At 41.8% G+C, this 12840-nt stretch overlaps 1 protein-coding gene across 1 annotated transcript; it reads left to right on the forward strand.

The window, feature by feature from the left end:
- Window positions 1–3191: 3191 nt before the first annotated feature.
- mrm2 (mitochondrial rRNA methyltransferase 2) lies at window positions 3192–8951 on the forward strand. Its single transcript, XM_034191236.1, has 2 exons — window positions 3192–3605; window positions 7930–8951. The coding sequence occupies exons 1-2, from the start codon at window positions 3245–3247 to the stop codon at window positions 8358–8360; spliced, it is 792 nt and encodes a 263-aa protein (XP_034047127.1). The 5' UTR covers window positions 3192–3244; the 3' UTR covers window positions 8361–8951.
- The last annotated feature ends 3889 nt before the right edge of the window (window positions 8952–12840 follow it).

Here is a 12840-nt window from a genome sequence, read left to right on the forward strand (position 1 = left end):
CAGAGAAAACACGTGAGATCTCCCATTAAAGGACTTCCGCATGTCGTTGTCGTTTGAGGCGCTAATTTGTTTAATTACGAGCGCAGTTGAGGTAATATTAAAGACATCGATGAGCCGATCATTTGCTTTATAGATCAGCGGAAATGTGTTACACTAAAATATGCCCGACTAGAAACCGTTTATGGACGCGTTCACACCGTCACAGAGTCACCAAGCAGCAGTGTAATGAGCCCCTTTCCTGTTTTTTTCTTTTCTTTTACTGACAAAGTTTGATACATTAATGATGGTTTTATTTTGTGTCATCTGTCTGCATTTATATACGTGTTTATACTTACACCCTGGTTTATTTAGGGCTTTTTTATGACATAAGGCTTCTTTGACATTTGTATTGCATGCATGCAATACACACACACACACACACACACACACACACACATATATATATATATATATATATATATATATATATATATATATATATATATATATATATATATATATATATTATATATATATATATATATATATAGCACTGCTTCACATGAAGCCTCCTGTGATCAAACATCATAGTGACAACATCAATGTGACTTTTTTTTCTCATAATCATGAAATAAATCAAAATGATTACACATATTCAAAATGGCCCTTTGATAGACCCCGCCTCTCACCCAATGACAGCTGGGATATGCTCCAGCCCCACCCTCCAACCGTAAAAAGGAATAAGATGAATTAGAAAATGAATGAAATTCTAAAATGCTGACTTTATATACTGCAATTATGAGACAAAATGTTTAAATTTCAACATTCCAAGTTGTACTGCTGAGTCAGAATTTCGACTTTAAATCAGAACTATGAGATAAGATGTTAAAAAAAAAATCATATCAACTTTGATTTATTTATGAGATGTGAAGGTAAAGTTGCCATGATGTGTCACAACCTCAAAAGTCGTATCTATAAAAATGTAGACTATGATTATTGGTTAAATGCTCAAATTTGAAATTTATATTATAAACTGCTAAGTCACAATTTAGATGTTTTTTTTAAAAGTCATATCAGTGAGGTACTAAATGAAAAGATTGATTTTCTAAGCTGCAATAAATAAGTCTAAATGGATGTTTTATACATATTTCTGAAAGTGAACATTTTTGCCATATCATCTTTTAATGAACTTATGCAAGAATCTAATGCTTTTAGTACTTTTAGAATATTTTTTCCCAGTTTAGTTGTTTTTATTTTGTTATTCTGCAAATGTTTTAGTTCTTTGCCATTTGTATAAATGTTATCTTTGTTTTACTAAGAACTCACCAGTACATTCTGAATGCGTGTTGCTGACCGAACGGTCCCCTCTACAAATCGGTCCCCCCTGCCTTCACTGTGCATGCGTCATTTCGGAGCGTCAGTAGCAATTCATTGATTATCGCCTTGTTTCTGCTTAAAACTGCACTCCAGTCATCATCTATCTCAGCTACAGATATCTGAAGCTTTTGTACACATAAATTTAGCATTATTTCATAATAAAAGATGGGGGAGCGATCAGTGCACCACAGCAGCATGTCTGGGTCTGACTCGCTGAGTCTGACTCTCTACACCCAAAGCGATCAAAGAGAATAATGTGATTATTAACCATCAGATGACAAAGGAAAACCTCTTAAATCATTTTAAACTCAGTTTTAAGCCGAAACAAGGCCATTTTAAGCAGAAACGAGGCGATAATTGGTGAATTGCTGCTCCAAAATGATGTAGGCGCAGCAGCAGGATGTGAGACTCAGACGTGCTGCTGTGGCGTTCTGATCGCTCCCCCCTCTTTTATTATGAAATAGTGCTGAATTTATGTGGAAACGATTGTTGGACAAAAGCTTCAAATATCTTTCGCTGAGATAGATGATGACTGGAGTGCAGTTTTAAGCAGAAACCAGGTGATAAACGGTGAATTGCTGCTGATGCTCAGAAATGATGCATGCGCAGTGAAGGCGCAGTGAAGGCAGGGTGGAGTGAACATTTTGAGGAGCTGATGAATGATTAAAATGAGAAGAAAAGGCTGGATGATGTGGAGAGAGTAAATCGGGAAGTGCAGGAGATTAGTAAAGATGAAGTGAGGGCAGCTATGAAGAGGATGAAGAGTGGAAAGGCAGTTGGTCCAGATGACATTCCAGTGGAGGCATGGAAATGTCTAGGTGAGATGGTAATGGAGTTTCTAACTAGAATAAAATATTGGAAAGTGAGAGGATACATGAGGAGTGGAGACAAAGTGTGCTGGTTGTTGTTACTCCTCCTGTGTGTGGATTTAGAGAAAGCATATGACTAGGTGCCAAGAGAACATTTGTGGTATTGTATGAGGAAGTCTGGAGTGGCATAGAAGTATGTGAGGGTGGTACAGGACATGTACAAGAATAGTGTGACAGTGGCGAGATACACAGTAGGAATGATTAATTCAAGGTGGAGGTGGTATTACACCAAAACTCAGCTCTGAGTCCTTTCTTGTTTGCAGTGGTGATGGACAGGTTGATGGATGAGATCATACAGGAGTTTCCATGGACTATGATGTTTGCAGATGACATTGTGATCTGTAGTGAGAGTAGAGAGCAGGTTGAGTTGAGCCTGGAAATGTGGAGATATACTCTGGAGAGAAGGGGAATGAAAATCAGTAGGAGCAAGACTGAGTACATGTGTGTGACAGAGAGAGAGCCTATTGGAATAGTATGAATGAACATATCAGAGGGACAGCTCAGGTGGGACGGTTTGGAGACAAAGTCAGTGAGGTGGAATTGAAATGGTTTGGACATGTGCCTTGGAGTATATAGGGAGAACGATGTTGAGGATGGAGCCACCAGGCAGGAGGAGAAGAGAATAGCCAAAGAGGAGGTTTGTGGATGTTGTGAAGGAGGACATGCAGATGCAGGTGGTTGGTGTGACAGAGGAAGATACAGAGGACAGGGTGAGATGGAAATGATTGATCTGCTGTGGCGACCCCTAACAGGAACAGCTGAAAGAAGAAGATCTTTGTTTTACTAAGGACCACATTGGAAATAAGCATCTTTTCGTGTTGCTATCCTGGATTTTTAATGTTGTCATCATATATACATGTTTTGTGTGGATGATTTATTCTTGACCAAATAAACAAAACAAAAAGCTTTTATTTGAGCTACATCATGCTAACAGTTAGCAGGTCTGGTAGCAGGAACTCTTGTTGCTGTTAGTTTTTGTAGTCCAGGGAAGCATTTGATTGTTACACACAGTGTCCAGCATGTTTCCGTCAATGACCCTGGTGTGTGCTCGGTTTTCAAACCGACTAAAAGCAGCAGCGTGGCGGTGTGTGTCCGCTCCGCGGAGGTGTCTGCGCGCCTCCTCCTGCCGGATGAAGAGCACTCCGTGCCGGCTGAAGGGGAGGAGCACCGCGGAGCAGCGCTGGCTCCTGCGGCAGCACAACGATCCGTACGTCAAAGCGGCTCAGCTCCAGAATTTCCGCTGCAGAAGCGCCTTCAAGTTACTGCAGATCGACGATCGGTTCAGGCTGCTGCAGCCCGGACATCGCGTGCTGGACTGCGGCGCCGCTCCGGGAGCCTGGAGCCAGGTGGCCGTGCAGAGGGTCAACTCAGCCGGCACAGGTCAGGACACGAGACCCGACACAGCCCCCACCCATCGGCCTCAGTTCAGCTTCTGATTGACAGAAAGTGATTAATAAATCGACTCTGCTCATGTCACTGGTGCACAAACCAAGATGGATCAGAAAAGACAGTGATCAGGTTCAAAGTTGTTCAATCAGGATCAAAGACCAGCGATTGTAATTAAATATCTCACTGTGATAGAAATCAACAGTCAGTTATGCAGGAGCAAAGATCACATTCAGGGTTAAAGGTCAGTATCTGATATCAGTGATCAGGATTAAAAATTAGGAACATGATCAAAATGCTGTGATATGGATCAAATTTCTGCAGTCAGGATCAAAGATCAGCGATTGTGATCAAACATCTGTGACTGATAGGGATCAATGGGTCGTTTATGCAGGAGCAAAGGTCACATTAAGGGTTAACGGTCAGTATCATATAGCTGTGATCAGGATTACAATTTAAGAACATGATCAAAATGTTGTGATATGGATCAAAGTTCTGCAGTCAGGATCAAAGACCAGCAATTGTGATCAAACATCTGTGACTGATTGGAATCAATGCTTAGTTATGCAGGAACAAAGACCACCATAAGGTCAGAGGTCATTATCAGATATCAGTGTTCAAAATTAAAATTTATGATAAAAATCAAAATGGATCATGATCAAAATATATGTATCAAAGTTCTGTCATTAGGATCAAAGACCAGCGATTGTGATTAAATGTCTATCACTGATATAGATCAACAGTCAGTTATACAGGAGCAAATATGACATTAAGGGTCAGAGGTCATCATCAGATATCAATGATCAAGATTAGAATTTAGGAGTGTGATCAAAATGTTATGATATGGATCAAAGTTCTGCAATCAAGATCAAAGCTCACTGATTGCAATCAAATATATGTGACTGTGATAGGGATCAACGGTCAGTTATGTAGGAGCAAAGATCACATTAAGGGTTAAAGGTCAGTATCAGATATTAGTGATCAGGATTACAATTTAGGAATATGATCAAAATGTTCTGAAATTTTAATTACGATCATAGACCAGCAATTTAGTTTAAAGGTTAGGGATCCAGATCAAAGATGACATTAAGGATCAAAGACCAACCACCTTCATCCAAATTTAGTGTCAGATATTGAACACAAGGATTGAAAGTCAACAGCACAGTTCCAATTTATTGATCATGGTTAACCCTCTGGGGTCTGAGGGCATTTTTTGGACAGTTCACTCACCTGGCATAAATGTTTTATTATTGCTGTTAACAGCTCTCCCTGCATCTCACAATCAAATTTTATGTCTCTTTTTTCAGGACAACCTGTGCTTTCATAATATATATGTTTTTGTTGTGTTTTATAAGTGTAATAAAGGTTTACAATAAAAAATAAGGAAGGAAAAAGTAAAGCGAAAAATCCACACACATTTATTCAAAACACACCAAATTATAATAAACAACTGTTTTGAGACTTTATAAAAGTAGTTTGAGGTCTTGTGTGAAAGACTGTACAACAAAAAGGTTCATACAATAAACACAAATGCATATTTTGGACAATATATACAAAATGGTCTATGCTTTTTTGTCTTCATGGTAAAAGCAACAGAGTTATCCAGTAACATTCACATGCAAACTAGTGGAGCAATCCTGATAGTTACACACACTTTGTTTGAGCACGTGAGATTGTCATCAGAGGCTCTCCATCTGCTCCGACTGCTTTCACTGATCGCTGTGCGTAATGGCGCAGGGCGCATTTGGAGCCCAATAGAATGTACTCATTGGAGCACCCAAGGGGCTATTCAAACGGGCCAACTAGTAACATATCACTCCTGAAAACGATCTTTGCCATATCACGTGAGGTAAATCTGCCCTACGATTGGATTTTGGCAAACCATGTGATGGTGAACCAATTCCGATTGGACAGTCACATTGCGCACGTCATCACACAGCTTCTATGAGGAGTACAAAGATGGCCGATGGCTGGCTCAAAAGTCTGCGGAGTTAACTTTTCAGCAAAAAAAGTACGTTTCTATCTCATATCATTAAAAAGTTATTTATAATTTAGTAAAGCTTGGTCTTAGCCATCGTATACGACGGCGTCGGCCCCAGAGGATTAAGCTCAGCAGTCAGGATCAGACGGATCCTATCCCAGCAGGCATTGGGCAATAGGAAATGTGGGCCCCGCCACATGGAGACAGACAGGAGCAAAATACAGACAGGATGATGAGGAAAATCTTGTGTATTCATGTGGAAAGTGCCATGTGGTTACTCAGTTAAAAAAAAAAAATCACATGCGCCATCTCTCAGAAACAGACTTTGGAGTGAAGCAGATCTTAAATGGGTTATTCTTTAACTACGGGCACTATTGGCCCTGTAAATGTAATTTCCACCACACCATTGCCTTACAATATAAAGCGCCTTGGGGCAACTGTTTGTTGTGATTTGGCGCTATATACATGTGCTCTGATGTCACTGTTTATCTCCATAGAAACTACCCAAACAATCTTTCATACAAACTGTTTAAAGGGACATTACAGTGTTGTGGTGGAAATTACGGCAATAGTGTGGGACAACTACATTTTGTTTAAAAAAAATCACAACAGTTGTATGACATTGAATACCCCAATTATGTTTTGATTATTTTACTGATATTTTATTCAGAGATATTTTAAAACATTAGAAAAACGTTTCTTTACCATTTATTTTTATCATTGAAGATCAAAAGTCTGGGTGTGGGACAAGCACAAAATGGCAATATTTGCATATAATGATGCTGAAAAAAGGTGAAAAAGTCATCATAGACTACTAGAACAAATTTCTTAACACACTTTCATTGTAAAGATAATTATAAAAGTGTGAAATTTCCCCTTTTTTCTGTTTTTCATACAATATGATCAAAGGACATAATAAGTGCCCGTAGTCTAAGAATCACCCAAATACTCGTATGCTTTAAAAACACGCACCGTGGCACTGCCGGTGAGCCAGTAGAGAGCAGTGGCTGTCTGCTGTGGCGCTTCTGACGCAGAGCCACATGGATCGTGGACTGATCTGTGTGACCCATGTTGAATAAATCCAGTACTGATCAGTCAAAAAAAAAAAAATGCCTTGATCAGGCTACAACATGGTCTGGACATCCTAAGTAAAAATACAAACATAACCACCACCCACCCTGTAAACCCAGGGGGCAAACCATCCTTTTATGCTGGAGGAGGAACACTGGGAGAGCTGCCTCCACTCAGCCAATCAGATGATCTCTCCTGTAGCACCTGGACACAAACAATCGGGGGCACAAATGAACCACAGGACCGCGACAAAGAAAATACTGGTTGCCCCCCACCACTCCCCCTTAGAAATATTTATTTTCTTTTTTGCATTTGCACACACATAAAACTTCAATAAAATCCAGATAATAAGAGACAAAATAAATAAAAATACATCAGGAGAGATCAGGAAGCTACAAACAAACACATGAGAACAAACATACTAATATAAACTAACATCATTTCAGGAAAACATCAAAAGACAAATGCATATGATCAGTGGAAAAACTAATCAACCAGTCAACAAACCAACCAGTGAAAATGCATGAACAATAATAGAGCTGCAGAGATTAATATTATTCAATTAATTGCCAGGTATTTTTATAATTGATTAATCATTTAGAATCCAGATTCTCTGATTGTAGCATCTCATATCTGAATATATAGTTTAAACTGGTGATCATCTTTGGGTTGTAGATAAAACAAAATTCAGGTGGTTATCTTTGGGCTTTGGGAAACACTGATGGGCTTTCCCACAATTTCCTGACATTTTATGGGCTAATTAATGTGGAAAATCATCAAGAAGGAAAATAATCATGAGTTGCAGACTTGTCATGACTGTTTTCTGTCAGGAAGAGACCAAGCTGTGTGCAAGAATTTCTTCCATCATTTTTTCTTTCATAGATGCTTTTAGTATTTGGTATTGTATATCCTTTTATGTTGGTATTAAAAACATGGAAAACAAGTAATTATGATGACAAAATATTTGAATTTTGTAGAATTCATGGTTATGGGTTACTGGTAAGCTAACTAAAGGACTAATCATCTGATTAGAAAATAATCAGCAGTTTAATTGAAAAATGTTGATTGATTAAATAAAAAAAAATGTATTAATTAAATTAGAAAAAAATATCAAAAGATTAATTGATTCCCAAAATCATTAGGTCCAGCCCTTAAAAAAAGAAACAAACAAACACTTTTATTTTGAAGCCACACCACTTGAGTTGAATTACCACATGGGTTCTCCAGCAAACCTTTTGGGAAGATAAACACTGTGTTTGATTTCAGATCAGGAATCGCCACGTGGCACCGTCATCGGCGTGGATCTGCTCCACATCGCGCCTCTGGACGGGGCCCACTTCCTGTCCTGTTACGATGTCACTGACCCGGCTACACACGCCAAGCTCACAGAACTGCTGCCCGGCGCCCAAGCTGACGTCATCCTGAGCGACATGGCGCCCAACGCCAGCGGTTTCCACGAGATGGACCACGAGAAACTTGTCACTATGTGTTTGGCTTTGATGGACTTGGCGGAGAAGGTTTTACGGCCGGGAGGCTCTCTGGTTTGTAAATGCTGGGACGGGATCCTCGCTCCCAAACTCCAGCAGAAGCTGTCCGCCGTCTTCAGAAGCGTTACGCCGTTTAAACCAGACGCCAGCAGAAAGGACTCAGCCGAGCGGTTTTTCCTCGCTAAAATGTACAGGAAGGCGTTAAAGTGACCAGAAATAACAAAGGTGCTGCTTTTGACCAGACACAAAGTCCCTCTGAAGAGCCACAAGCTGCTCACATGGTGGTAATAAGACTGACCAGAAGGTGGCGCTCTTGAGGCATCTCTCAACAGCTGCATTCTGGAAGCACAGATACAGAAAACTGCATGTTTGGAGGTGTGTGTGTGTGTTGTGTCTGTGGATTATTTAAAAAAATAACAGTAAATTATAAACTTCACAGCACAGGCTCAAAAATATGTAAACATATGCGTGAATCATCAGCGGTAGTCCTCATGAGGCCGCCGCTGTGGTGCTTCCTGTGAAGTCATTGTTTGGCCCACAGTGTTTGTTCTACAGAGTCAGTGTGGTATTTGCTTTGTTGCACAAAGTCATTTACCAATGCTGCTTCTGCCTGATAATTTGCACTGCCAGCCATGTAGAAATGTGTAATCATTCTCACACCCAAAGCTCACGAGCAGAAAGCTAAACGCGTAAGCGTCGCGCACAGCATGTCTAATGAAAAGAGGAATGAAAGTGAGGATGAGCGCAGTCAGAGTGCAGCCGCGTTCACTTCCTGGCAGCTGTGAGATGTTTATTTGCAGCAAAGTAGACTGTTTACTTTAAAAGGGGTCATTGTGGATGTGGGGTGTTTTTTTTTTTTTCCCTTTCCTATTTCATGGTCATGGTTTCATGTTTAAGGTATGGTGGCCACGAGAGGTCATCACGCTGCAATTTGGAAAAACATGCAAATAAAGAAAATGTCTTGATCAGTTTGACAACACTCACTCACTCACTCACCTTCAACCGCTTACTCCAGTTAAGGGTCACGGGGTGGGGGGGTGGGGGTGGAGCCTATCCCAGCAGTCGTGGGGCATGAGGCAGGGTACACCCTGGACAGGATGCCAGTGTGTCGCAGGGCCACAGGGGCTGCTTACAGGACCCCTCTTTGGTTTTGTGGTTTTATTCACACAATGTGTTCAAGGTTGTGCGGCCCAAGATGAAGGCCCAACATTTCTACTGGCTTCACTGTGACAGAACAGCTCTGGAAGCAATCCAAGCTACTTTCTAATGTTTTTATTTTTCAACATTGTTAAGTACTAAAAAGTTTTAAAAATATGGCTCTTATCAATTCCACTTACTGCAGCAGTGTAGAAATGCGGATGTTTCTAGTGTTTTTCTTCAGACCACTAGATGCCAGTAATGTCAGTTAAATGCCAGTGAGATGGTAAATGGACTGCATTTATATAGCGCTTTTGCATCTGCATCAGATGCTCAAAGCGCTTTACAATAATGCCTCACATTCACCCTGATGTCAGGGTGCTGCCATACAAGGTACTCGCTATACACTGGGAGCAACTAGGAGATTAAGGACCTTGCCCAAGGGTCCTTAGTGATTTTCCGGTCAAGCTGGGGTTTGAACAGAGGAACCCCTGGTCTGAAGCCCAACGCTTAACCACTAGACCATCATCTCCCCTAAGACAAGAAAAGAAGACACGACTTGATGCTACAAACAAAACACTGAGTAAATACTCTGAGAAACTACAAGGCGTTAACTGTGTCAAGCAACATAATAAATTGATATCCTGAAGCCAAACGGAATATCAATAGCAGCAACCAACAGTTTGAATGATACATTGAAGCTGTGGGGCTGGACTCAAAATCAGATGCAGCGACTGCCAAAAATGGATTTGGTGTAAATTTTAAGCAATGCACAACAAACAATATACTTTTGAAACATACAGCAGTGCTGCCCACACGATAGTGAGTATTGAATAGAGTGGCGGCTGTCACGTCTATCAACCTGCGTTGCTTATAAAATAGGCAGTGGAGGGATTCGGTGTGGTTAAGGGATGTAACGCATTGAGTAAAGCGCGTACCAATCATTGATATATTAGACTGGGGCATCCCTACTTTCTAAGGCTTTAAGTGTTAGAGTTATGGGATAAAAATGGCAGTGCTGTAGTCGAGTCCACCTCCAATGAGGCCAAGGCCGATTCACAACTCAAGGCCAGGTATTAATACAAAGTCCATCATAGTGGCTGTGATCTGTTCCCATAGACTCTTACATAACTTGAAGCCACAGCCAAGTGACTCGGACTTGACTTTAATCTTGAACATACTGTTGTGACACAATGTGTTGAGATCAATACAGATGTTAATATGTTACCCAAGCAAAAGAATATAATAATGAGAAGGGCTCTCGTCTCATGAAAACATCAGCCAGGCTCTCATCTCATTAAGATTAAGGCTCTTGTTTCACGAAGAGCTGGGTTCTCGTCTCATGAACTCATAAGTCAGGCTCACATCTCATGAACTCATCAGCCGGGCTCTCGTGTCCTGAACTCAGCCAGCTCTTGTCTCATGAAGAGCCGGGCTCTTCAATTTTAGACATTTTATTGATAGAAATCTTTCTTGGACAGGAAGGTGCTGATTCGGCCTGCAGGCTGACCAACCCCGCCCCCTCCCTGACTTTTCCCCCCTGCACTCCAGCCATGCCCCCAGATGGGTGGGCCACTACCCTTTTCGTGAATCAGTAAAGTTATACAACCCCTGGCAAAAATTATGGAATCACCGGCCTCGGAGGATGTTCATTCAGTTGTTTAATTTTGTAGAAAAAAAGCAGATCACAGACATGACACAAAACTAAAGTCATTTCAAATGGCAACTTTCTGGCTTTAAGAAACACTTAAGAAATCAGGGAAAAAAAATTGTGGCAGTCAGTAACGGTTACTTTTTTAGACCAAGCATGTTATATGGCTGGGGGGGCCTGGCTGCCGGTTTGTTTCTGTCTTTTGGTTTTCCTCCCAGGTGGTGTGCGTTTGGGACTGAGTGGCTGTGTTGCTGAGGCTGTCAGGACCTCACCCTGATCACCTGCGACTCGTCAGGACTCACAGCTGTGGTGCATCTGGATGGATTGGAACATGTTGGCATTTAAGACTGGAGTGCACAGTGTGTATTTGCCAGAGACTCGACCTTGTGACCAGACGGGTGAGATCGTCGTCTCGGGAGCCATCTCATCAACAGCGGATGCTGAGAACGTCCAGGTTTGATGCACAGTCTGTGAAAGAGGAGGGGGTGAGGTCTCACGCTCGTCAGCACACTTCCTGAGGTACGTTAGATTTTGTGACTAACATTTATACAGTCAGTAAATGTGGTGTCCCTCACACCTTATTGTATTGAGCTGTTTGTTAGTCATGTATCAGCTTCCACTGCAGTGGAGTTTTGTGAACTGATTGTTCCATGCCTGCAGGTTGGGAAGCTGATCAGTAATCAAGCCAGGAAGTGTTTGCTGTTTGTACACCTTTAAGTGTTCTGTGTGTAGAGTGTGGACTCACTTAATGGTTCCTTCTTTCACAGACTCGGTTGTTGCGGCCACCTGGGGGGTGTCGGCGGGGTCCTTGGGTCCGAAACAGCTTCTGGCTCCGGACCGTTAGCGCTGCTGGGAGCGCACCACGCCAGGCCGCACCTTTTGTTATTATATTATCACTGTTATGTATTAAATTCAGTTAGCCTTTGAACCGTGCTCTGCTTATTTCATACTGGGTCCTTCAAACGCTGGTCGGTTCTCCGAGCTGCGTCCGACACATAACAAAGCAGAGGGAAAAAAATATGGAATCCATATGGAATATGGAGTTGTTTTTTCATTGTTTAGGAATGGCTCAGAGACTGCCGCTTTGCTTTATCAAAATTTTTTCAGAAACTGTGAGGGACTTCAAAGTGGACACCATTCGAGAAATTCAGATGGTTTTTGGTGAAAATTTTACGGGCTTTAAAGAGATTACGGAGTGTTACTGTCGCTTTAAAGATGGCCCAGAGTGACTGGTGGTACGCCGCGCTCCGAAGCTGCCATCGACAGGCTGAGCGACCATTTCATTTCTGTGGAGGAATTCTGCGCGTTGCGGAGGTGCCGCATGGTGCAAAGCAACACCGTGATGAAGCCTCACAGGACATGTTCTGGCATGTCCAGGCACATCCACAATTTCTCGGATAATCACTCGATGGAAAAACCACCGACAGCTGTCTGAACGCCATCTCAAAGCCGTCCTGTGAGACCAAAACGGAGGTGGTTTTGTCTCGTTCCAGTAGAGAATCCATCATGACGCGCAAAGCCTCCGCTCGGCTTTCCATGACAAAATCTCTTGTTAAACGTGAAATCTGCCGGAAAATGGTTGATGTCCAGCTCTAGTGATAACCAGAGAAATTGCACACGATGGTCACGGATCCATACAGCCCTCCGTTTAGAAATGAAATGGTCGCTCAGCCTGTCGATGGTGGCTTCGGAGCGCGGTGCACCACCAGTCGCTCTGGGCTGTACTTAAAGCGACAGTAACACGCCATAATCTCTTTGAAGCCCATAAAATTTTCACCAAAAACCATCTGAATTTCTCGAATGGTGTCCACTTTGATGTCCCTCACAGTTTTTGAAAAAGTTTGATCAAGCAAAGCGGTAGTCTCTGAGCCATTCCTAAACAATGAAAAAAATGACGAGAGG

The sequence above is a fragment of the Thalassophryne amazonica genome, chromosome 16 (assembly GCF_902500255.1).
Source record: "Thalassophryne amazonica chromosome 16, fThaAma1.1, whole genome shotgun sequence".
Taxonomy (NCBI): domain Eukaryota; kingdom Metazoa; phylum Chordata; class Actinopteri; order Batrachoidiformes; family Batrachoididae; genus Thalassophryne; species Thalassophryne amazonica.